A 26,445-nucleotide genomic window follows, 5' to 3' on the forward strand; every position below is an offset into this window, starting at 1 on the left:
GTCTTTGAATACTGTATAGATGTCATGAAAAATTTCATACACAGTATCCTGCCTGCATGACGACACTCCAGACCTGATGCTTGAAAAAGCCAACAGGCGATTACAACGCTGGGTATCTTATTTTCTTCCACTCATTGTAGTGCTGCAAAAATTGAAGAATAAAGCATGCAGCTTTGTATTTTTTTCATTTAAACACAGGAATGTATGAAACTAAGATGCTGAAATGTTAGTTATTAAATTAGATATGAGAAATGGTAAATTAATGCTAATGTGATTTGATTCGTGTGTGTGTGCGTGTGCATGCGTGTGTGTGTGTGTGTGTGTGTGTGTGTTCAAAATAAGCCCTGGCAGGAAGTGTCCTTCAGCACTGGGTGGTATTACACAGTGATTTACTTGAACTGCTTGATGGAGCTTCAAACATCTCTTCCTCCTGAACCTTCTTCAGTCACAAGTTAACCAGCTCTCAGCTCTCTTATGTATGTATGTATATACATATGTGTGTATATACGTATATATACATGTGTGTGTATTTATATATTTTATATGTGGATATATATGTGTGTGTATTGATATATTTTTAATATACTTTTGTTTATATACATATATATATTTACTTCTGTGAAGTATGTCGCTGCTGTTCTTTCTTGTTTGGTTCTCTCTTTTCTGTTTACACCTGTAAACTGCAGCTGGATGAAGTCCAGGAAAAATTTCCCCACCGGGACAATAAAAGTATATCTTATCTTATTGTAAGACTTCCTTTGCACGCAGTTTGCACTCTCAGCTGTAACTGGAGGAACGCAATGCAAGGTAATGAATACAGTCAGTGACTGACTATTGCTTTCTCACAGGTAGTTTCTGCCTGAGTAAGTTGATATTCAGTGGTGAAAGCACACAGACTCACCAAGACTGATTTTTTTTTTTTTTTTTGCTGGAAATGCACTTAGCCAGATCCTAAGCCCCAGTGAATGTGTCTGAAACTTGCACTCTGTTATTGGTCAGAAGGTCTCAGGGTTACTGAGTTCATATGCCAAAGTGTTCTAGTGTTAGCAGATTACCACGAGCAAGCAAGGCTGTCTCTCTGCGGCAGATATTCAAATTCTCTTACATTAAAACACGTCTTTTGTATTTCACTGAGTGCCTCAAGAGCTGCAGTCACAGGAGGACGTCAGAGTTACAGATCAACAGAGGATTAGACAGTAACACCTCCAGATTGTTGCCTCTGTCATTTTGTCGAGGTTGTTATCCTTTAGATTAAGTGCTAAAACACAGAAATCAAATCCTAATATAACTGTCTGAATGAAGAAAGACTTTTAGGCTATTATTAGTAGTGTAAATAAATTGTGTTCTATGTAACCCAGCAATATATCCTACTACACTCTGCTTTTCATCAAATGCTGAATTATTTGAATTATTCCTAACTTTGGTTTTAAACAGAGATAAATTCAGTATTAAGCATGCCTTATTCATCCAGTTTGTACTCAAAAGTCATGTGCTATGGAGGACAATCGACAGATCTGCACATTTTAGTTCACAGTTTAGTTAGTTTAGTTAACACTAATGAAAATAATAAAATAAAATGTCTCATTTCAGATCAGTCACCTCTAACTTTGTGAGCCTTTGCAGCATCTTCATGGGGTTACTGCACTGTTACCTGAGCAACAGATGAAGTGATTCATCTCAAAACCAACTTAATAACAAAATAATAATAAAAAGTTTAAAGGCATTATCACATGCTTTTCTTACTGTAATGTAACGACACACCTGTTACAATGTAACAGCCATATTCTGACTTTAGTCTTACTCCTGATTAGAGCTTTAGTCACGCAACGTATTTTAGATTTTGTAGAAATGATACTCATGTTATGTAAATATAAAGAAAATGTGAACGAACTGTTGATGAAAATTCCTTTTTCTTTTACTAGCTGGTAAACCAGCCACCTCCCCTCCCCACCTCGCTCTGATCAGTGGATTTCATTAACTCAGAAACTAACTATCTTGGGTGCCCTCTCCCTACCTGCCTCCCTTTCGTCTATCCAGCTATCCATGATGTCCAATCAGACGTGGGACCCTCCCACTGGAGGAGTGTGCTCAGTGGCAGGGAGGTTTTCATTTGTGTCAGACATTCCTGCTCTGTTTCATTAAACTTCATGGAGCATCACTGAGGTGGTTTTCGTGCGATTCAAATGTAAGTGACAATTCTGTTGAAATATAAATATATTTTTTTCATTCATTTATTTATTAACATGCATCAATTAGTACATTGACAACATCATTGTCAGATTCAGTGAAGTCATTCTGTCTTTACTGGTATCTCGTGAACAAGATAGAAAGGTGTCTTGTATTTGTCACACACTTCAAAGTTAAACTGTGGACTGGGTGTGTGTTAAAATAAGATAGATAAGACTTTATGATTCTCACAATGGAGAAATTCACTTTTATAGGACATCTTAAAATCATATAGATTCAAATAAAAATGTTGACAATACAGATAATTCTATTTTGAGTGGATCACTAATGTGATAGAAAAGTAATCTGCTGTTCTTGCAAACCCATTTTCAGCAACTCTTGTCCTTAAAACACACACTAGTCTGCATCTTTTTGTACCAAGATAGCACAGGAATTTCACTCACCGCCGCATGATACGTCTACTGAAATTTGCAGTGACTTAACTTTAAACGTAAAATCTTCACACAAAAAACAGTGTGTGACTTCTTGGAAATGAAGGTGGTCCTTTTACAGCAAAGTGAAAATCCCCCTAAACCAGAATAAAGACGTTTAGCTGCTTTTCAGTAGATGAAGTCTCTCTCTAAGACTTGAACTGATCTGACAGCGAAGTGCTGTGAGACATCACTTGATTCTGCCTCAGAAGCACTGATCCACAGTGATATTGAGAATCCTAAATGAACACTGTGCAAAATCAAACCCAAAGTCAGAATCCGTGCAGGAGATCTGAATCATGGCCTTTTGCAGTAACACAATCAGTAAGATCACAGGATTAACAATGTAAATACATTTGGCTTTGGGTGGATTTTCGCTGAGTTGTTTTTGCTTGTTTGAGCCTCATTGTGTAGCTGGATGAGAGGGAAATGCAGTGCAGGCAGCAGGATGCTACGTGTCTCTCTGTAAACATTAACATACCTTGTGCATTGTGTGACTGTCACTGTCACATTGCATATAGTGTTTATTGGCTCATCATTCTTTGGTAAAATATTGTTTATTAACGTATTGTTCAGTCTTTTGTTTTTGTCCACGTTGAGCTGCATGTCTTTCTTCTTCTGCAAGTATGTTAAGTGCCATGTTTGAACCAGAGTCAAATTCCTTGCATGTGCACACGCACAATAAAGCCGAAACTGATTCTTGTTCTGATTTTGATTGTCTTTTAAAAGACAAGAAAGGTTAGGTTAGATAACTCTTGTAAAAGCTCATGGTATAAAATTTGCATTTGTGTTGGTGCACCAGCAGATTGAAATGGATGAAGAGCGCATTGGGGAGAGGAAGGAGTCTCAGAACGGCTCCACTGGCCACAAAGTGGACTGTCAGGCTAAAGACAAGAAGCCTGTGAAGGCTACAGTGCTTCAAAAAGATGTGAGTGCCTGTGTGTGTGTGTTCCTGAGAACAAGTCATATTAGATGTTTACACCGTAGGATCCCACCATCCATATCTTTTTACAGCAATGGGGGCAAGAACTGAGTACCAGGCAGTACAAATGAACCAGGTCACAGTATTACAGTCTTTACAGTCATACAGTCTTTATTCAGCAGATAAATGTAGAAACACAGTTAACCACAAGATGCATCAGGCAGGGTTCAAACTCGGGTCCCCCATGGGGCAGGCGGATGAGCTACCACTAGAACAATGGGGCAGGCAGGGAATGCAGTGGGGCTCGTGAGCAAGTAATTGTCCACATTTTTCAATAGGCTCAATGAGTGTGTTGGAGGGGAAATAGCACAAGCTCACTGCAGTAGGAAGATTTCCTGGGAGGTTGTTCAGATGAGGGCTGGCAGTGGATCCGGACCTTGAGATGGAGTCTCAAGGTCCGGATCCACAGGAGAGGAGCTGGTGAGGTCTCCCGACATCAGACATCTGCCCCATAGAACAGTCCACAACATCCTGGACAGGTGGGGACAAGATGCGGGTCCCTCAATGAGCAGACTCATTGGCTGGCTGGTCGGGGTGTTGCTGATGAAAGTTGGCCACGAGACTGGGGTCCACAATATGGCGAGCAGGAACCCAGGACCTCTCTTTGGGACCGTAACCATCCCAATCCACAAGGTATTGGAGACCTGTACCCCGCTTCAACCGGACTGCCACTGGATTGATGACTTTCGGGATCGTGAAAGGCCCAACGAACTTAGGTGACATCTTTTTCAATTCCACTCTGAGAGGTATGTCCTGGGTGGAGAGCCACACTTGCTGACCTGCTTGGTAGGGAGGTGCAGTAGTACGGCGGCAGTTGGCGAAGAAGGGTGGAACGACCTTGGAGCCATGTTCTGTGGCAGTGATGGATGAAGACTTGGACAGAGGGACAAGAATTCTCCTTCTCTTGGTCTGGGAACAGTGGTGGTTGATAGACGTATGCACACTGAAATGGAGAGAGGCCGGTGGCAGAGCAGACAAGGGAGTTGTGGGCGTATTCAACCCACAATCATTTTGAAGACCGGGAGGAGGAGTTTTGAGAGGCCATACACCGCAGGGCTGTTTTCAGTTCTTGGTTCATGCGCTCAGTTTGTCCATTAGTCTGGGGGTGGAATTCAGGGGACAGACTGGTGGTAGCACCCAGCAGACTGCAGAACTACCTCCAGAACACAAAAGAAAACTGGGGACCACAGTCTGACACCACATCAACAGGGAGACTGTGTCTGCGGAATACATGGAGCAGCACCAACTGAGCAGTCTCCTTAGCAGTGGGGAGCTTGGGCAGAGGCACAGTTCACTGTTACCAATGTCATAACTCCTCTCAGCAGAGGACAGGAAGAAGAAGGCACAGGGATGGAGCTTTTGTTCCGTGCCAGAGTGCTGAGACAAGACGGCCCCCAACCCAACACTGGAGGCATCCACCTCAACCACAAACTGTTGTTCTGAATCAGGCACCCTGAGGATGGGTGATGAGGTAAAACGATCTTTGAGGGTCTGAAAAACTGCTGCAGAGCCAGAGGAGAGGAGCTGGTGAGGTGAAGCTGACGCAGTGTCTCTACAGGCTGAGCAGGAACAGCCATAACCCTGCCAACATTGTTCAGTTCAATGTAAAAAAGCAAATCTGGAGCAATGGTGGGTGTTTTTAACAGCAGCACTGCAGGATCTCTGTTTGAAAAGGGCTCATGAATGTATGTTAAAATAAACATCATCTCAATCTTTCCAAAAGTTGTGGACCAACTGAATGATCGGCATTGGCATCCATCCATCCATCCATCCATCCATCCACTCCGCTAGCGTGGCTAAGATTGTAATTACAAAATGAAATAGAAAGAAGCTGAGAATCATTTCTACAAAACATGTATAAATTGCTTAGAGTAAGAAGAAACAAACCTATGACATTAACATATAGTTTTTTTCTTAAAGTTGCATTAAAAGCTCTTATGTCTCATCGAGCCACATTGTCACATCCAGCAGGCACAGAGCAACATGAGAATCAGGTGTCCTGTAAGTCCAGTAAGACCAGACTGGTGTAAATGTAAGTCCAGTATTCATTGGCTTTGGGTTTGCCCCCACCTAATTAAGCAGAATACTAGAATACTTTATCACAACATAAAACCCAGGATGTTTTAATCACTGTAGATGTAGCAGCACAGAACATTCAAAGAAAGTTTCTTTCAGCCATTTCTGGCTGAAGTTCACTGAAAGTAAGATTCAAGAAAGTTCAAATGTGAGCACTGAAGTAACATCTCCACCACTGTTTCGTCATGCGTGTGCTCAGGTTGGCCTGTTGAGTGGCGTTTGCCTGATTGTGGGGACAATGATTGGCTCGGGCATCTTCATTTCTCCTGATGCTGTTCTGCTGTACTCGGGAGCTGTGGGACCCTGCCTCCTCATCTGGGCTGCATGTGGCGTGTTATCCACTCTGGGTGAGAACAGCATGCAAACCAATAGATGACTTCAATCATCATCAGAGATGTCTGTCTCTCTATTTTGATTTCTGTCTCAGAGCTCCAGCTGTAATTGTAGGTGCCATCCCTGTTTAATTCCCCATTTAATTGTCAGGCATTCATACAGTCATGTTATTCATAAAACAGAAAAAAAGGTGTCCACATTTCATAAAAATCGTCAACTTTACCTCTAACTATTAAGTTAATTTCTCTAATGCCAGACTGCTAGACATCTCTCTAGTCCACTGTCTTGAGTTGGGTCTTTGAGTTTCTTTCCAATTTAAAGCGATCACATGTTTGGCTTGCAACAGGCAGAAATGTATTAGTTTGTGCTTCCTCACAGATGCTGAAAAATTTTCAGGGTATATGTGTAATAAACATATTACAGCTTCCATGGGGACAACACTTCCAGTTAGTTTAGAAATAAGTTCTAGGACCTCCTTCCAGAATATCTGGAGCTTTTTACATTCCCACATACAATGATAAAGGGGGCCAATTTCTTCAGTACACTTAATGCAAGTATCTGGAATATCAGGATTAAAATGATGTAGCTTAACTGGAGTGATATGAGTCCTGAGTAGCCACTTATACTGTAACAATTTGCATCTGGTGCTAATAGTTTGAGTTTGGGCTCTCCCAGTCTTCTACAGAGATATCTAGTTGGAGATTTTTCCAAGCAGATAGATATGAACTGGAGTTTTCCTTAGAGACTGATAATAATATATCACAAAACTTGGACAGCTGACCTCTACCACATAAATGATTAAGCACAAATTGTTCAATTGTAGATAGTGTAGGTTCTGTAGTGGTTTTGATTTGGGAGTATATAAAGCTCCTAATTTGTAGGTACTTAAAAAAAGTGCTTCCTGGAAAGGGCATATTTATCAATTAGTTGTTGAAAAGACATTAGATTCCCTTCATTATACAGGTCTTTTATTTTGCTTAGCCCTTTTTCCATCCAGTGCTTAAATCCCATATCATGTCTCCCTGCTTTGAAGTTATCATTTCCCCTAATAGGTGCGAAACATGAAAGTTTAGGAGTTTCATTTAAGAGATAATGGGCTTCATGCCAAACTAATATTGTGTTTCTGAGGAATGGATTATGTGTACATTTTATTAGTGTCTTAACTTGTGCGGAATAATGGTACAGGTGTAATGGAAGTTCTAACGTATTTTTTTCTATTTTAATCTAAGCTGGAATCTCTGTGGGTAGAAAATAATACACAGCAGCATGAAGTTGGGCAGCCCAATAATAAAGTTTCATATCAGGCAATTTAAGTCCTCCACGCTCATATGGTAAGTATAGAAGGGAAAGCGGCAGTCTAGGGCGCTTGTTGTTCCATATAAAACTAGAAAAATTGTTCTTAAGCGTGGAGAAAAAAGAGGCCGGTAGGGGGAGTGGGACTGACTGAAAGAGATATAAAAACTTAAGCAGTATAGACATTTTAATGATATTGATTCGTCCTATCATAGAAATAGGCATCGAGTTCCATTTGTCCAGTGATTCTCCTACTTCTTTCTGCACAGGGTCATAATTAATTGGTATAATATTTTTGATATTTTTGATACCAAGTACCCAAGTACGTAAAACCTGTTGGGGCAGTGGCAAATTGTGTATGGATTGGGAGTGACTCTCTCTCCTCTTTATTCAATAATAATAAGGCACTTTTACTGTTGTTAACTTTGTAGCCAGAAAACTGGCCAAACCTCTTCAAAAGATCACAAAGCGCGTTAATTGAGGTTCCCAAATTGGTTAAAAACACAACAATATCATCTGCAAAAAAGGACAAATGGTGCTCTGTCTCACTGGTGCTTTCCCACTACTCATGCTCTTTAATGCATCAAGTAGTTCCTCAATACTTAAATTCTTTTCAAGATTAGTTTTAGCCTCTGTAGTTAAGGTTGGAAATTGAAGCTGGTCTAGAAATTTATTTTGTTCTTCTGAGCTGTCTGGGTATTCAGATTTATACAGATCTTGATAATATTCTTTAAATGCAGTATTAATATCAATTGGATTAAGTAGGGTTTTCCCATCTTCTGTTATGATAGAAGTAATAGCTCTGTTTGTTTGTATCTTCTTAATTCGCCATGCTAATAGCTTTCCAGCTTTTTCTCCTTGGCTGTAATATGATTGTTTCAACCATAATAGATTAGAAGCTATTTTATTTGTAGTTAATTCATTGTATTGAGATTTCAACAGAAGAAGTTCCTGCTGTTTTTCTGGAATATTATTGTGATATACTTCCTGTTCTAACTCCTTTATTTATTGTTCAAGGGTGTTCAATTGCACATAGTTTGCCTTGGATTTGTATTTGTTATAGCTAATTATCTCACCCCTCAAGTATGCCTTGAGCGCCTCCCATTTTGTTGAAGCACTAGTTTGATTTGTGTTTAGAGAAAAATATTCATCTATTTTCCCCTCCAAAAATTTCACAAAGTCTGGGTACTGGAGCCAGTTAGACTGAAACCGAAATCTAGGTGGTGAGGAGGTTATACCAGGCACTTGCATTATTAGGAAAACTGGAGCATGGTCAGACAGCAATATACTATCATACCAGCATTTCTCAATTTTTGAGAGCAGGCCATTAGAAATGAAAAAATAATCTATTCTAGAGTAGGTTTTAAATGTACTTGAGAAACATGATTAATCTTTTTTATTGGGTTTAAGGTAGCTCCAAATATCAGTTACATTTAAATCAACCATGAATTTTTTGATAGTCTGTCTTGTTTGTTGGTGAGATGTATCAATACCAGTAGAACGATCAATATATTGACTAGGTGGACCTGGGTGGATATTATGCTGCCATTGAGTATAATATATCTCTCTGATGGGTCTGTATATTTATTTTTTAAGTGAAAGGGGACTGATTTATGAATTAGTATCATGACCCCCCTAGCATGAGAAGTAAAGAAGGCAGAATAAACTTGCCCTGGCCACCTTTTTTCAACTCTGTTAATATCTTTTTGTTCCAGATGAGTTTCCTGTAAAAAGATTATGTTCGATTTCATTTGCTTTAACCTGTTCAGCACCTGCTTGAGTTTTACCAGTTTATTCAAACCTCTTGTATTCCAGCTGGAGACTTTTAATTGTGATCCATTAATCACTGGATTATAAACCATTTGTTTTTCCGTTGTAATTTAAGATAACATGACCAAGAAACGAAAAGAAAAAGAAAAAAGAAAAAAAGGAGGAAAAAAGGAAAAGAAACGTCTGCCCATGAACCCCTCATGTACTTCCCCAAACGAAGCACATGTAAACAACACAGAGTGTAGTTAACACTGGTTATGCAAAACATTTGATCCACACTATGAGGAGCAACGTATTTCAACTTCTCGCACATTGTGTTTAGGCTCGCTAACAATGAAAACAAATAGACTGGGCTCATTCTTTAGTAAAATCAAAAGCAGAATGAAAGAGAAAAAGAAAACAGCCACTGTTCATATTCCCCCAGCTTTCTCTACTAAGGGGAGAATGATAAGTGTCTCTTCAGGCCAACTTCGTGGTATGTTCAAAGCAGAAATTTTTATATTTATTACACTGAGAGTCCATCTCCACACGCTAAAGGTGCCCATGTACTTAATGGCGAAAAAAAAAAAATCATACCTTGTGTCCAGAGTGTTCAGACTGACTCTACCTTACACACATCTGCGGCGATATGGGAAGAAACAAAAAGTACTCAGCAGAAATCTTTTGAGCTCTCAGGTTGTGGGTGAAGCTGGTGACGTGCTTTCTATCTCACGAAGATAATCTTCAGCCTCTGTTACTGACTTGAAAACCAGGCGCTGACGGGTGTGGGTGACCACCAGGTGAGCCGGGTAAAGCAGTCTGGAGCGGATATTCATAGGGCTTTAACTTGCTGACGCTGGCGAGTTTCGGCTGAGAGGTCTGGGAAGAAGCTGACTTCCATATCGGACTTCCTTCAGTCTTCTGGCCGCTCTCAGTGTCTTTTCACGGTCCTTGTAGTTCAAAAATTTAATGATGATCGGTCTGGGTGCTGAAGACCTGTTTGAGTTATCTTGGCCAATCCGATGTGCACGTTCAATGGCTGGGGTGAAGGTGAAGTTTTCGCCCAAAACTTTAGGAAGCCAGCTTTCCAGAAAGCTACACATATCTGTGCCTTCAGTTTTTTCAGGGAGACCAATTAGTCTCAGGTTTGAGTGTCTCGCTCGATCTTCTTGGTTCTGTATTTTATTGTTTAATATTCCGACTGTTCCCTCTAGCTGTGCAAATTTCTGTTGGAGAGTAGTTATGTCTTCCTCAGCCTGTAAAATTCTCTTCTCCGTCTCCCCAGTCCTCCTCGAATCGCATCCAGTATAATGCTGTTTGACGGTCCGCTAGCGTTAGCTTCACCCTCACTCTCGCTAGCATCAGTGCTAGGATTGCCTGCTGCGATGCTAGTCTTGTCGTTTTGTTGCACTTTGGATGGTTGTTGTTGTCCAGGTTTGAGATTTTTCGGTGGCATAGTTTCTGACGAAGGATTACGAAATGTAATAAGAGAGTTTGATGGGCCGCCAGTCGTTTTTCAGGTGCTATTTCAGGAAGCTAGCCTGGAGCCAAGTTTATTGCGACTTGTCAGCAGCGCTCCATAACCGGAAGTCGACTCCTGTTTCAGAGAGTTACAGGCAATTTACATAATACAATACACCGAGAACAAGGACACAAACAAACATACAACATACAAACATATCAGGACTTATGATATAATACACAGTCATTGTTGCAGTCCATGTCGTTAGTGCACACTAAAAAACACTGGGTTGAACTTTTATCCTGTTTGTTCAATAACCTGATGTGGCAGATAGTTCACCACACAGAACCATTTGGCAAGCTGTCCATGGAAAAAGTACTTTTTGCAGGTGATTGGATGACCTGCTACCACTGACCGCAGCTTCCTCATACGATGCTCACTGGTCCAAACAACTGTGCTTCTGCCACAGTCTACATATAAGTTGAAGTCTGGTGAGATGGATTCTAGCATTTTTTGATCTCCTGTGATCTTGTGAATCCAGTTGCCTCACAAGGTAACAGTACAACAACAGCACCAATGTATTACTGGGTTTATTTTATCCAGTACCAATGGTCATAAAACCACCCAACCGAGTGGTTGTTTTGATCCAGTGACCCAGTATACTATTTATGCAGTGAAGGGTCTATACAGCACTGACGCAGTTAAGGCTGTTCAACATTCAAGCGTTTTAAAAGCTAACCCAGTACTGTGCCAGTGTTATGTTTACCCTACAATGGGTGACTTTTTAACCCAATGTTTTTTAGTGTGTGTATTAGTTATATATTATTTGTTGTATTAAGGGTAAAATATGCTATGAGTAGAATATACTATTCCCTCATGTATGTATGTGATGATGGACAGAACATGAGAAACACCTGAAAGAAATCCTGCAGGACATTCAGTGCTTGATGTTTTTCAAGTAGCACAGAGCAGCAAGAATACATGATAGTAAAAGACGCCATTACTGCCTGGTCTCTTTTAGGCCCAGTTAGCTATTAAATCTTCCAATGCCAAAGACAAATACTACAGTAACATCAGTGAAAAACTACATGAAAAATAAACCTACAATAGCCCCCAGTCCTCTGAAAGATCTGTAACTTTTAACAGCAGAGACCCTCTTGATCAGGGCTGATTGAAACAAAAGGGCTGATTATGGTGTTGTTTAGCGTTAATAAATACAGTCTTATTAAAAATCTCTGAATAGATAATAGATCTTAATAAATTAAATATACAACCATGATATTGTGAAATACTCTGTTTAAACTCACCTCATTATTTTGAGTACCATATTATTTTGCAGAGCATCTTCATTCGTCAAATTGTGAAATATGTTGTATAACATTTCACATGAACTCTCGATTTTAGTAAACTTTAGTCTTATAGGCTACTCTCTGTCATTGGAGTTGCATTATTATTCTTAGAGATAAAGTTATTACCACAGATTTAAGATTGAAAACATGACAGGCTTTGACTTTAAGTGTGTTTAGCAGAGAGCAAAAAAAAATGCTTCTCAATGGGAGAAAGTACAGAATTTTAGTAGAAACAATTATAAAACAAGTTTGTTTTTCATCTCTCCCTGTGTGTGTGTGTGTGTGTGTGTGTGTGTGTGTGTGCTCTTATGTGTGGCTACACAGGAGCGCTGTGCTATGCCGAGCTTGGCACCATGATCACCAAATCAGGAGGAGAGTACCCGTATTTAATGGAAGCTTTTGGCTCCATTGTTGCATACCTTTACTCCTGGACCACCGTCATGGTACTGAAGCCCTCCTCCTTTGCCATCATCACACTGAGCCTTGCAAAATATGCCTCCACTCCCTTCTACCCCGGCTGTACACCTCCCCTTCTTGTGACCAAGTGTCTGTCAGCAGCTGCTATATGTAAGTTTCCCTTTAATCGACGTGAGTTAAATTACACATCAGGCCTATAATAGTAGCTACTGTCAAAGTTTTTGATCACGTCTCCTACATTAAATTCATGCAACATATGGAACAAAGCAACTGTTTGCTAACAAGTTAATGTGATAGCATGTAAGTGTTGTGTTTGCAGCTTGTTTCCACTGCCCCTACATTGTGAAAAACGTTCATACAGGTCACCCACCAAATCCATTGGCTCTCTGTTTTCAAATTAACTTGGGATGTGCATGAGAAGAAAAATTATCAACATTCGTCAGTTACTATTTAACCCCCCTGTTGTCATGCCAGGTCAAGTTGACCCATTTTAAAGTAAAAAAAATGTTAAAAGTATTTTTTGTCATGGAACTTCTTCTACTTGGCTTAATAAGTGCAATCAACATATAAAATGAGAATGATTCACATATTTGCAACCCTGAAATACAGTCCCAAATATATGTCAGACAGAAAACATAATAAAGACAGTGCCAGGGCCCACTAGGATGGCACTGACTCGTGTGACAGACATCAAGTCAGCTTTTGAGCTGGTCATGCAAAATCAGTACAGAAAATCATTCCTTAATTAATTAATCTGCAATTTCCCAGCTTGAGATAAATAAAGTATATCTATCTATCTATCTATCTATCTATCTATCTATCTATCTATCTATCTATCTATCTAAATGACTAATCTAGAAGGAAGTCGTGTTTTGGAGGAGAAGTGGAAGTAGATGGATAAAAAACATAAGAAACAGGATTGGCTGGGTGTATAAGTCAAAGGATCAATCAACAGCCAGTCTGTGGGTTGCAGAGAGAGGCAGGGCTATATTTTGTGCCACATGTTTCTCGAGACTTTCATATTTTCTCCAGAGAAATCTGATTCTATAATCAAGAGACAAGGGCTCTCAGACGAGAGAGAGAGACAAGCTGGAAGTTATTAGGACAGTGTGGGACAAGCGGGTAGAGCAACATCCACTACTCTATAACCCAGGCCCTAATGTCACAGTGGATGAAAGCTAATGGCATTTAGAGGTTGTTGCACATTTGGCTCCACTATTTTGTTCATTCACTCGATAAAAAGAAAACATTTCAAGATTTAAAATAAAATGTAAAAAAATCAGTGTCGTGTAAAACAATTGTTTTTTTATATGTAGGTCTTTCCAATGTGCATTAAAAAAAATTAACATGCACTTTTTATGAAAAACAAGTGATTTATCCTCATTGAACCATGAGAGGTAAAGAACACCACTGCACTAAATATTGATTCAAAGGGTTAGTTATGGAGTCAATAATGAGAAATAAACAATGTTTATTGAATTGTTTTGTATTTTATATGTAGGTCTTTCCAATGTACATTAAAAAAAGTTTTAACATGCTTTTCCTATGAAACGAACATAACAGGAGGGTTAAAGACAGGGAGCTATCCTGGTGAACGATGTGTTCATAAAGTTTGTAATGATAAGCTCTGAAGCTCAAGTCTTTTGGACTGAAAGGCAGACACAAAACACAAGAACAAAGGAGGTTGAGCACAGAGGCTAGTTTGAGTAATCAAAAATAATCAGGTTCACAAGTGTAACAAAAGGCGCAAGGATCTTTACAAAGCAAACTAAAGACGCAAGGATCTTAACAAGGCAAACAAAAGACAAAAGTGTCATGACCCGTGCTGAGCACACCATTTTTTTGTTGAAGTTTCCCCTTGTGTGTTGTCTTTGTCTGTTTTTTGTCACATCCAGTTTTATTTTGAAGGTTCATGTTATGTTTCTTTGTTTGCTTTACTTCCTGTGTTTTCCCACCCTTGTGATTGATGTGTTTCACCTGTGTGTCATTAGTGTTCCTGCCTTGTGTATATAAGTCCGTGTCTTCCCCCCCCAGTCTTTGTCGGGTCGTTGTCTGCTCACCTTGCTGTCTGTGTTTCCCTTGCTGTTTCAAAATCTTGCCCCATGCCACATTGTTTGTAAGTGTGTTCCTTGTGTTATCTTTGTTTATGTCCGTGTCACGTTTCTTGTGAGTGTCTTTCTTTGTGTCGTCTTTGTTCTTGTCTTTGTTGCGTTCTTGTAAATGTTTGTCCAGCTTCTTTAGTATTGTCTATGTTCCCAAGCCTTGTCACAGTCCGTGTTAAGTGTGTCCTTGTATTTAGCCATGCCACAGCCCATATAACTGTGTTCTAGGATTGTCTTTGTCTTCAGCCATGCCACAGTTCATGTAAGTGTATATCTAGCATTGTCTTTGTCAAGCCACGTTTCTTGTTAGTGTTTTTCTAGTTTCGTGTTCATCCATTAAGTGCTACGTTCGATGTGTTTGTCCTGTGTATCCTGGTGTTGTCTACTTTTCCTGTCTTTAGCCCATTTATCCTAGTGAGTGTTTTTCTTAAATAGTTCCCTGAGTTTCGGTTTCTAGTTTCCTTTCGTTAAATAAATTGTTAAATTGAACCACTGCCCCCATGTGTGTCTGCATCTGGGTTCAACCCATAGCTCCCTTAATCCCCACATCCTTGACAACAAGGATCTTAACAAGGTAAACAAATCACTAGATGTCTTCTAACAAGGCAAAACACGGGCTAGTTCACAGGACAAGGTATACAAGACAATCCGGCACAGGACAAAGGGAGACGCAGACTATATATACACAAGGAACAGGTGGAAACAATTAGGGCGGGGCAGACAACCAGACAGGTGGGAAGGACACCAGGAAATCAATAGTCTGAAACGAAAGGAGAGTTAGGTTTCACAATAAAACAGGAAGTGCATCCAAGACATGATGCTGTGAACAAAACACATGAACAGACACGACGAGACATAACATGTAATCTTGTCTGTGGAGTCTGGGGAAATACAGGGCAACTCAGTTCTCTGATGGCCTTGACAAGTTCTGCTGTGATGACTAATTGTGTACATTATTAGATAAGTTCAACAGGGCAAAGGGAAAATAATTGTGAATTACATAACCTTGCTTCCATTTACATCAAAGGGGAAGGAAAAACTTTGAGGTAAGAGAAGAGATGAATAATCACACTTCTTTGAGGGATGTGTTTGGTTTCAGATGTCAGAATGATGGACTGTGTTTTTGTATCTTTCTTGTGTCTTTTCAGTGTTGATCGTCATTGTCAACTGTTTGAGTGTCAAGCTGGCAAGCTACGTACAAAACTTCTTCACTGCAGCCAAACTTGTCATCATTCTTGTTATAGGGGGAGCAGGCATCGTTATGCTGGCACAAGGTGGGCCTGCTGGCACGATCATTGTCTTTGATTTTCAATCCTGCATTAACATTTTTTTTTGTCCTTGAATGAAACATTCAATAACAATCGTTTATATTAATGAATGCATCATTGTTTGTTTGTGTCCAGGAAAAACAGAGACTTTCTCGAATGCGTTCGATGGCTCATCGTCGTCTGTTGGAGCAATTGGACTTGCATTGTATAATGGGCTTTGGGCCTATAGTGGATGGTAACAGTTACACTTCACTCTGTTTTGTAACAGTATGTCTAGGATTGACCACGCTCCTCTGTAAACTAACAGACTGATGATCTGACGATGACCCTTTTCTCGCTGTACTGATACCATGTTGCAGTGGGGCCCAGTGAGGGGCAGTCTGCATTTAATCCAACAAGAAACTAGTAACTACAGCTGTGGAAGGATAAAGAAGCTTACAATGTAAAGTACAAGAAAATTGTACTCAAGTTTCATAAACCCAGACCCTGTCAGTGTGCAGCTAGGAGTTTCTTGACCGTGTAGACTGGACCTCCTTCCACCAGGTGTGGGGGTGGGCTTGGTTGCGGGGACCAGCTGGCTTTCTTGGACTGGTTTCAGTTTAGACATGTGGAATGTGGGATGGACCTTCATGGACCTTGGGAGTTTTAGGCGTATAGACACGGGATTAATACCTTTGGATATGGGGAATGTCCCACAAACCTGGGTGACAATTTCGGTGAGTGAACATGGAGATCCAGGGTTGCCACCCTGCGGTGATGGTCAGCCACTGCCTTCACCCGTGCCTGGTTCCTAAGCAACATGTTCCCTGTTGCTGCCCAAGTGCATCAACACCGTCTTGCCAGGGCATGGGTTTAAAGAACACCTACTTCCTGCGGAGGTTGGTAACCATAAACACACTGAAACGGTGACATACCGGTGGATATAGTAGGGAGGGTGTTGTGGGCTTATTCCACCCATGTCAAGCGATCACTCTAGGAGGTTTGATTTTGTGACACTAAGCAGCGAAGGCAGGTCTCAAGTTCTTGATACAACTGCTCAGTTTGGCAGTAAAGGGATGTCAGGCTCACCGTGGCCCCTAAAATGTGACAAAACAGAAAAGTGAAAACAAACTGTGGACCTCGGTTGGAAACAATGCCTCTGGGTCCATCTGTATTCAGTTTTCAGTTATGATATATCCCAGGAATGAAACTGTCTGTGAATGACACTCGCACTTCTCCGCTTTGACATATAGATGGTGTTTCAACAGGCAAGTCAAGACTTGGCGGACATGGTTTTGGTGGGAGTTCAAGTCTGGAGAAAAAATCAAAATGTCGTCAAGATATACAAAAACAAAGTCCCCTCTTTAACCTGACAGTCCGCTAGTTGGTGTCCCTGCTCCCCGCAGTAGAAGCAAGCCTTGTCCCTTTTGCGACGGCGCCTCTCCTCAGTGTTCAGCTTGGCTCTTCCTGTCCGCATGGGTTCCTCCGCACTGGAAGGTGGCGATGTAGGAGTGTGGGAATGGTGGGGTTGTGGCAAATGGTTCTGGCCGAAGCTGGTCCTCATGTTGGTGGAGGATGATCCCCTGAGTGGTCAAGGGGTTCTTTAGGTGATTGGAGTCGGCTGAGTACATGTTTGGCCAGATGGTACTATCACAAGCGCTCAGGCACAAGGTTCTGGACTCAAGTGCACAACTCTGGACACCAAGGTAGAAAAAGAGCTCAAGGCTGGTTTTAATAAAAATACACTCAGGTAATATAACGATGAACAAAAGGCGCTTGGTGATCAAAAAGACAAACAAAAGACGCTAAGGTCATTGACAATCTCAAAAACTAGAAAAATCAAAGGACTGACAAGGTACTCTAAGTTTAGCAAGGTAACAAAGCTAGACTGACAAGGATCACAGGGTTCACAAGACAATCTGGCGCAGGACAAGGGGAATGCAGACAATATATACACAAGGTAGTAGACAATCAGACAGGCGGGAAGGACACCAGGAAGTCAAGGGTCACAATAAAACAGGAAGTGCTAGACAAAACTTAAAGCCAGTGAAACAAACACCTCAACAGACATGACGAGACATAACATTAAGTACAGTGCTTGAGTAAATGTAGTTACTTTCCACCACTGCTTTTGGTTGTATTTACTTTTGGTTGCATTGGTTGCATTGGTTGGAACTGTGTTGGATATCAGTCTGTATTTGCACAGGAAAAGAGGCCTGTGTTGGTTTAGAAGTGTTTAGAGAACACCAGCAGACCATTTTGGGTTCAACTCACTTCTGAATGGTCATGAGTGGGTTTTTTGGCCTCACGTGACCATTCTGCTTTCATTTTCATGTCATATAGGCCCCACAACAGAGGCTGCACATGTCAAGCTATAGCTATGCCTATGTAGCATTAAGCCCTATTAGAGGTAAAAGAGAGTAAAATATCACATAAATGACCAAGGGGCGAAGAAGTCAATGCATATTTCAGTGTGGTTAGGATTATTTACAGGACAAAATGCCTGTGATTTAAGAATGTTTGTACCTCTTATTTTATGGCAACCTGTTTTCTCATTCCCTTGTTTTCTTAGGAGTCAACTGAATTTCATCACAGAAGAGCTGAAAGACCCATCCAGGTAAGACGAATGAAAAGTTTGAATGAAAGTCCGAACAGCGTAGTCTGACGAGGCTGCACACACTTTAAGTACTATAATATTCACAGTGCTACAGTGAAAACACAAGAGGGCTATGATTTTTAAATCTTCAAGCTCATGAGTTGTATCAGATATGTGAAGCAGAGCGTTATATATCTATTTTTTTTTTACATTTTGTTGTACGATATTGCACACAGTGTGTTTTCCTGTCAATCAACCTCAGGAACTTGCCACTGGCCATCCTCATTGCGATCCCCCTGGTCTCTGTGTGCTATGTAATGGTCAATATTGCTTACTTCACTGTTATGACCACCACTGAAATGCTGCTGTCTCCAGCTGTTGCCGTGGTAAGAGTTTTGATAGTAGTTGGTGTTGACTTGACGCTGTGGTTTTAAAGATTAATAAAAAGTGCTAGAGGAGCAAGTCCTTTTTTCCATGTGTTCACAGTATGTGTACATTGTGCGTACATTTTTTGGTTTATTCAAGAGAATTTTAGATTAAATGTCAGCAACAGCACAGCATTCAAACTGTGCTCCCTCGTCTTTTCTGAAAGATTTGCTTGTGCCTCCTTAGACTTTTGCAGACAGAGTCCTTTACCCTCTGTCGTGGATTGTTCCTCTCTTTGTTGTCTTCTCGACATTCGGCGCCGCCAATGGAAGCTGCTTCACCGCTGGCAGGTAAAAGAGACAACTGTCACATTATATATGAAACACAGAAGCTGAAGATCAACTTTTCCTGTCTGTTCTTGTTCTTGTTTGTGTTTTGGAGAAAGAAGGCCTAAATAAACAAAGTTTAAAAGTGAATGTGAGAATACTGAGGTGCAAAGGCCGTGACAGACAAGAGGAAGGGGATAGAAATAGAAATAACTACAAGTACAGTAGTAGTAGTACAGAAAACTCAACAACACAAAACATATTTCTGTCTTTCTCTACTCGCAGACTGGCCTATGTGTCCGGTCGAGGGGGTCACATGGTGAAAATCTTGTCCTATATTAGTCTGAAGCGCTGCACTCCATCCCCTGCTCTCATATTCAATGTGAGTCCAACATATTTAATGAGCCTCCTTTTCGATTTGGACTGTTTTTACGTTTAAACCTTTGCATGTTTTTTTTTTTTTTTTTTTAAAGCTGCTAAGAAATCTTTGCGTAATTTCAACAGTACAGGAACCTTAGGTAGGTTCAGATAAATAATCTATGCACTGTGATATTTCACTGTTTGGTTTCTCTCTATTTTAGGGTATGTTGGCTATTTGCTACATCATCCCAGCAGACATCAAAACCCTCATTAACTACTTGAGCTTTGCTCAGTGGATGTTTTTCGGTCTGACAGCGCTGGCTCTCATTGTCATGCGCTTTACCAGGAAGGAGCTCCATAGACCGGTAAAGGTGAGGTTTGGCATAGGGAGGCATATTTTGTAGGGGGGACCCACAAACTCAAAATCTCAGACGTTTCACATTGACTCTGGAGGCCTAAATTGCCAGGTCAGGTTAAAACTAATTACAAGGAATTTGTGTAATTATAACACTATCTGGTGTATGACTTTGTTACACTGCTGTACAATTAACCCTGCTAAACTCCCCCCCTAGAATTACACAAAATTCTGGATTGTAAAACAATCCACATTTAAAAACACTGACCATAAAGAAAACAGAAACACAAAAAAGTGGAACAACAATATCAGGATATATCTCCAGGAAAAGAGAATTAGAGACCTGCTTGGCGCCTAGCAAGAACTCGCAATACTCCACAGACAAAGTGAGGTGCCTTATACACCACACATACTCAGGCCAAACAATGTAGGTTAGTAAATAACATATTTCACCCAGCATATCACCATAAAAAACATAAAGAGTGGTCTAAGAACAGGCAACAAACACATGGCAGTAGCACACCACTCTGATCATCTCATCTTACACATGCATAACAGCACGGGGCCTTGGCTCAACCTCTAGAATGGACTCAAATTGTGCCATGGACTCAATCCAACACACTGCCAAACTGTGAGGTGGATTGGCTATCTGCATTATGCCTGAGATGGATTGGGAAGGGCTGGTGATGGTTCTGGTCAAGGAGCAGGGAAAGCATTGGCAGGACCATCAGAAGCATGGTGGGCTGACCCAGAGGGAGGAGGAGGACAGTCTCAACCAGAGGGCTTATCAATGAACGACTGCTCATGGACCCATGAAGCGGTGCGGCCATCACCCCAGGCATCCACACACAAGAGGAACCATCAACGGCTCAACTGCTTCAGCTGTAATTTCCAATCCAGACATTTCAGTCTCGCGCCAGCTAGATGTAGGAGGGGCATTGATCACGCTGGAGGCAGGCATGCACACAGGAGCACCATCACCATCCAAGGTTTCACCCAGGGGCAGGAAGTTGACCTGGATCAGCAGGTGTCAGTAAACAACACGTTAATTTCCCTCCCGATCCCTGATCCGGTAGATATGCAGGGCTGGTTTGAGGCCATCACAGTGTGAACAACAGGCAACCACTTGTCAGAAAGCTTACATTTACCCTTGATGCCCTTATTTGCCAGCAGCACCTGGTCACAGAGAGACAGAGGCTGACCTTTGACCTGTTTGCTGTTCTGGCCACACTGATGTCTCTCCTCAGCTGTGCAGTTCTTTTGAACCAGTGCCATGGCACAGTGCAGGTCTTTCAAAAGGGACTTCACATATGCATCATATGTCACATCATGCAGTACATTCATGAAGAGAAGGTCAACTGGCGGCCTAGGGACTCTCCTAAACATCACGTAGAAAGGTGCATACCTGGATCATCTGCCCCCCCATTCCTATTTGGAACGGAGGAGTAGGGATCTCAACATGTTGCCCAGAGGCTAAACTTCTCTGTACCACCGTTCCCCACAGGGCGATAAGGCGTGGTACAGGATTTGTCGACCCCTGGCAATTTCAAGAGCTCAGCAACTAGGTTGCTTTCGAAGTTTGCTCCCTGCTCAGAATGGAGGCGCTAAGGGAAGCCATAAACACAGAAAAAGTTGTCCCATAGCTTCTTGGCTACCTTCTTGGCAGTCTGGTCCTGACAGGAAAAAACATGTGACAACTTAATAAAAGTGATCAGTGATCACTAGGACATCCACAGACTTGTTACTGTCCTCAGCAGACCTACTCCGTGTCATGCCAGAAGAAACCCTGATGGGCTAGAGAAAGTGTGCTGACCTTAGTGACCAGCGAGGTCATGAACACCAGACAACGTGTCTGCCTTCAGGGGCACAGGCACAACAAACTGAAACCTCTTTTGTTTGGTCAAGGGGTCCTTCGTGACCCTATAGAGGATGACATTCAGGAGTGTCAGCTTATCCCACTGCTTGAGGATTCTCAGAGTTGGCTGACTCTCATTGCAGCGTTCACGTCTAGACGGCCTGCGTTTCCTGTCAACGTAGTGAGCAACCCTTGGGATGACTGGGTGGAAAGTGACTGCGAGATTTGCTTGCAAAAGCGATTGGTCTTGCTCTCGCCTCACCAGCAGGGACCTGGGACAGGACAGCACCCAGACCATCAAGGGATGCATCGGTGGAGAGGAAGAACAGCCAATCAAAGTCTGGATGTGCCAGCACCGCACTATTAAGGAGTGCGCTCTTCAGCTCTTCAAATGCTTTGTCACAAGCAGGAGTCCAATCCTCAGGAGTAAGTTCACGGAAGGTACCAACTCTCTGCAGACCAACAAAGCTTTCCCCACGCCTCTTCTGCCCTGCAGTCAAAGTGTAAAGTGGCCTTGTGATGGAAGAGCATCTAGGAATGAAATGCTGGTAATACAGCACCATTCCAAGGAAAGATTTGACCTTGCTGAGATGGAGTGCAGCCATTATCATTCCTCCTTCCTGAAAGCTGAGATGACCTTCACCTTCTCCTGAACTGAAACACCACTGCTGTCCACCAGGTGGCCAAGAAACCTCACAGACCTGCAAAGAAAGTGGCACTTCTTCTGCGCCAGTTTCAGGTTGTTGGCTCTGATACCTGAGAAGACAGTCTCTAGTCTTTTCAGGGCTTTCTCCTCAGATGGAGCAAAGACGAGTAAGTCATCCAGACAATCGAATAGACTGGAGAAGTTCAAGTCACTGATCATCATCTGCATTAAGGATGTGGGACTGTTGCACAGGCCCTGGGGAAGCCTGTTGTACTCGTCCAAGCCTAAAGGTGTAGTAAAGGCTGTGTACCGCCTGTCAGACTCATGGAGGGGGATGTTGTAGAACCCTGATGTGAGATTCATGGTGCTGAAAAATGTGTTTCCACCAAGGGTAGCAAGAGAGTCACCTTGGTGGGGCAGCGGGTGGGCATCGTTTATGGTCTTGGCGTCAAGCCAGCGAAAGTCACTGCAAATCCTCCAGTCTCCTGATTTCTTCCAGACCAGGACCAGTGGCAGGCATATTCACTGACTGATTCACTGATGATGCCTTTCAAGTCCATCTCAGACAGCACCTCTCTGGCACATCCTGGTTAGTGAGCACAAGTTCAGCCAGCCGCTGTTTCCATTTTTCTGACACTTCGCAGCCTCCAAGGTTGATGTCTGCCAATCCACAATCCTTAAGTTGCTGAAAGGGGGTAGAAGAGGTACCTGGGTTGGAGACAGGGTTAGCCGCCTGACCAGCCTGTAGCCTACTCACATTCTGCGAGGTGGGGAGGTCCACAGCGATACAAGGAAATACATCTGCCACTCTTGCATTGCGGTGCCGCATAACTTGTCTCTTTGTCAGGTTGAGGCTCTTCATCAGGACCCAAGGATCTCCCCACATGGGTGCCACAACCTGTCCAACCATGATGTCCTTAGGAGCCGAACGGGAAGAGATGTGCTCCACGATAACAGTGCTCCTAGGTGACACAGAAGCATAACTGGGCAACTTCCCCACACCAGTTATTTCACAGCATGACTAGGTGACTGACTTGTAGGAGACTGCGGCTGGACAGTACTAGGCTGGTGCATGGTTCAAAGGTTGGCTGAGATATTATCTCCAATCTTCTTAGCCAAATCTGTAATGTCTCCAAGAGCTTCAACCTAGATGACTTGTGTAGGCTTAGGGTCCAATCGGGTGATTGACGTGGAACTAGCAGTGGGGGTTAATGAATTTAAAGAATCATTTGGAAAAATAAATAAATGACAAGAACTAGCAATTCCATATTTCTCTCTCGATTATCTCTACATTTTTATTTATTTTTTGTTATAAAACACTTCATGAATGTTATTTTTCATGAATAGTTTTGGCAGCAATGGTCGTATGGTGGTGAGCATAGCTGCCTTCCAAGCAGTTGACCCAGGTTTGATTCCCGGCCATTGCAGACCGATTTGCTTTTCCTGCATCATTCCAGTTCCTGCATCATTCCAGTCCCTAAGAAGCCACATCCCGGTGAGCTGAATGACTTCAGGCTGGTCGCCCTTACATCACACGTGATGATGTCACAGCTGCTGCTACATCACCTGAGGCCACAGATCCACCACGCTCTCGACCCTCTGCAGTTTGCCTACCGGGAGTAGAAGGGGGTGGAGGAGGCCATCATCTTCCTACCCCACTGATCTCTCTCTCACCTGGACAGAAGCAGTGGTGCTGTGAGGATTACATTTTCGGTCTTCTCCAGCACCTTTAACACCATCCAGCCACTGCTCCTCAGGGACAAACTGACAGAGACAGAGGTTGAAACACACCTGGTGGCATAGATTACTGACTACCTGACTGACAGACCTCAGTATGTGAAGCTGGGGGACTGCAGATCCAACACTGTGGCCAGCAGCACAGGAGCACCGCAGGGAACTGTGCTCTCTCCAATCCTGTTCACCCTGTACATGTCCGACTTTCAGTACAACTCGGGGCTCTGTCATGTACAGAAGTTCGCGGATCACACAGCCATAGTGGGCTGTATCAAGAGTGGACAAGAGGATGAGTGCAGGAAACTGATCCAGGACTTCATCACATGGTGTGACTCCAACCACCTGCTCCTTCACACCACCAAGACCAGGCAGATGGTAGTGGACTTTAGGAGACCCAGGCTGTGTCCAGAACCGGTCATAATTAAAGGGGACTGCATGGAGGTGGTTCACACCTATAAATACCTTTTAGCCTTAGCAATACGGTAAGCCACTAAGTATGATGCTCTCAGTGCATTTGCATTTGTTGTTGTGGTGGCCCTCAGTAATTTTTTTCTGTCCTTTGTGTTCCTGTCTTTTTCTTTTAAAATACTCTGGAGGCTTGTCTTTTAATCCAGGGTGCTTGATCTCCAAGTGGCGAAGCAGTTTTGAAGGCTTCATTGCCTCATTAGAGAGCCGGTTGCTGCATTTTATGCAGAGTGGGCTCGGTGTGTGGCAATCACCTGTCGCGACAAATCCATATTTCAAGTAGGTATTGGTATTGTCTGTTTTTTCTTTCTCCGCGGCCCGGGGGTTGGGGACAACTGCTCTATTGGCCACACCCCGTGCGCACGCGGGAGTGAGCGCAATCACCCAAAGCAACAGTGGAGGGGATGAGAAGAGCTGAGCCGTGCGTCAACAGCTGCACCCCGGGGACCAGCTGAGCATTTGGAGGGGCTCTCCATTCTGACAATGAGTGTCAAATAAGAAAAGATCCTCTGGTCAATTATCAATATATGTGAGCCCCTACACAAATCAAAGAACAGAGGAATGTGTTAGCATACCACAGCAAAAACTTTAAGCTAGCAAGTTTGTGAAAAAGTGACCCTACCTCCCCCACGAAGCACAGCAACAAAAGCGGAGAGGTGAAGACAGGAGGCACATTTTTATCGGGGGGACCCACAAAAATGAACGTAGGGGTACACAAACTCTGACCTTCCACATTGACTCTGGAGGCCTAGCATATCAGGTAAGGTTAAAACTAAAAAATTTGTGTAATTATAACACTATCTGGTGTACGATTGCTGTGGTGTACTCTGTTACACGACTGAACAATTGACCCTGTTACAGAAATACACCTACATAAAAAAACAAATCCTGCAACTATCTTACAGTAATATTACACACTTTTTAAGGGAATTCAGTCTATTCACAGGACAGAGGAAAAGTAAATATTTAACAGTGTACCATGTATAATTGTGTGATTTGGTACTGGAAGGTACCGATTGTCATACCAGGTCTAATGGTCCTGGTGTCCTGTTACCTAGTCCTGGCTCCCATCATTGATAAGCCAGAGCTGGAGTATCTCTACTGTACCATCTTCATCTTCAGTGGACTTCTCCTCTACTACCCTTTTGTCTACAGGAAGGTCAAGTGGGCACGCAAACTCATGAGTAAGTTTACGCTTTATTTTTACTGAAATACAGAAGCTGAGTTCAAGTTATTGAAAAATTGGTTCTTGACATTCAGTGTAGGATAAAATGGGGAAATTATGTGGCCAAAAGGTAGAAAATGAATGGAATACAGTGCCATGTGGTGCTGACCTCACAGCGAACTGGCTTAAATATCACTGATGCCACCTTTGATCTCTATGTAGGACCCATCACCATGCATCTCCAGCTGCTGATGGAAGTAGTTCCTCCTGAGAAAACTGAATGAGGGCACAGGACTGACAACCAGGTTAACTTCTGCTGTTTGTTGTGAAATATGTGGAGCCTGGTTTGGGAAATTTGGTGCCCAGAGAGGGTCTGAGCCAAACATCAGAGCTCACCTCTGTTGAAGAGGTGCATGAGAAAAATAAAAGAGGGTTGCACTGCGTTCATGAACCTCTGTGCAAGGGTAAAATGAAATTGTCTGAAATTTTTTTTTTGTTTTTCGTGTTATTAGTGTTTGCTGTTGTTGGTTGTTTCCTGTGTCACATTTCTTATGTTTTCTTATCTTTCTGCTTGGCTTACACTGCAGGTTTTGGATTTTGATACAGTGCATTTTTAATTGATTTTTTTGTTGTGCCTATGAGGACCCCGGGAAGACTTAGGGGAACTATGGGTTGAACCCAGATGCAGACTCAAGGGAACACTTGATTCAAATTAACAAATTTATTATACACAAAGAAAACCAAAACTCAGGGAACTATGACGAAAGACACACTAGGGTAAAAGGGTTCACACAACAACGAAGCAACACAGGGAATGACAACACATGAACACAAGACACAACAGAGCTGGGGACAAGACTAAGAACTACTATCAATATCAAATAAAGAGCAGAAAACACTGCCGAAGGAG

General features: G+C 42.3%; 1 protein-coding gene across 1 annotated transcript; it reads left to right on the forward strand.

The window, feature by feature from the left end:
* Positions 1-3,456: 3,456 nt before the first annotated feature.
* LOC121609610 (b(0,+)-type amino acid transporter 1-like) lies at positions 3,457-25,819 on the forward strand. Its single transcript, XM_041941292.1, has 12 exons — positions 3,457-3,585; positions 5,915-6,062; positions 12,226-12,468; positions 15,569-15,694; positions 15,824-15,923; positions 18,240-18,284; positions 18,526-18,649; positions 18,876-18,979; positions 19,241-19,337; positions 19,537-19,686; positions 25,380-25,554; positions 25,758-25,819. The coding sequence occupies exons 1-12, from the start codon at positions 3,469-3,471 to the stop codon at positions 25,817-25,819; spliced, it is 1,491 nt and encodes a 496-aa protein (XP_041797226.1). The 5' UTR covers positions 3,457-3,468.
* Positions 25,820-26,445: the final 626 nt, after the last annotated feature.

Source organism: Chelmon rostratus, chromosome 1 (genome assembly GCF_017976325.1).
Source record: "Chelmon rostratus isolate fCheRos1 chromosome 1, fCheRos1.pri, whole genome shotgun sequence".
NCBI lineage: Eukaryota > Metazoa > Chordata > Actinopteri > Chaetodontiformes > Chaetodontidae > Chelmon > Chelmon rostratus.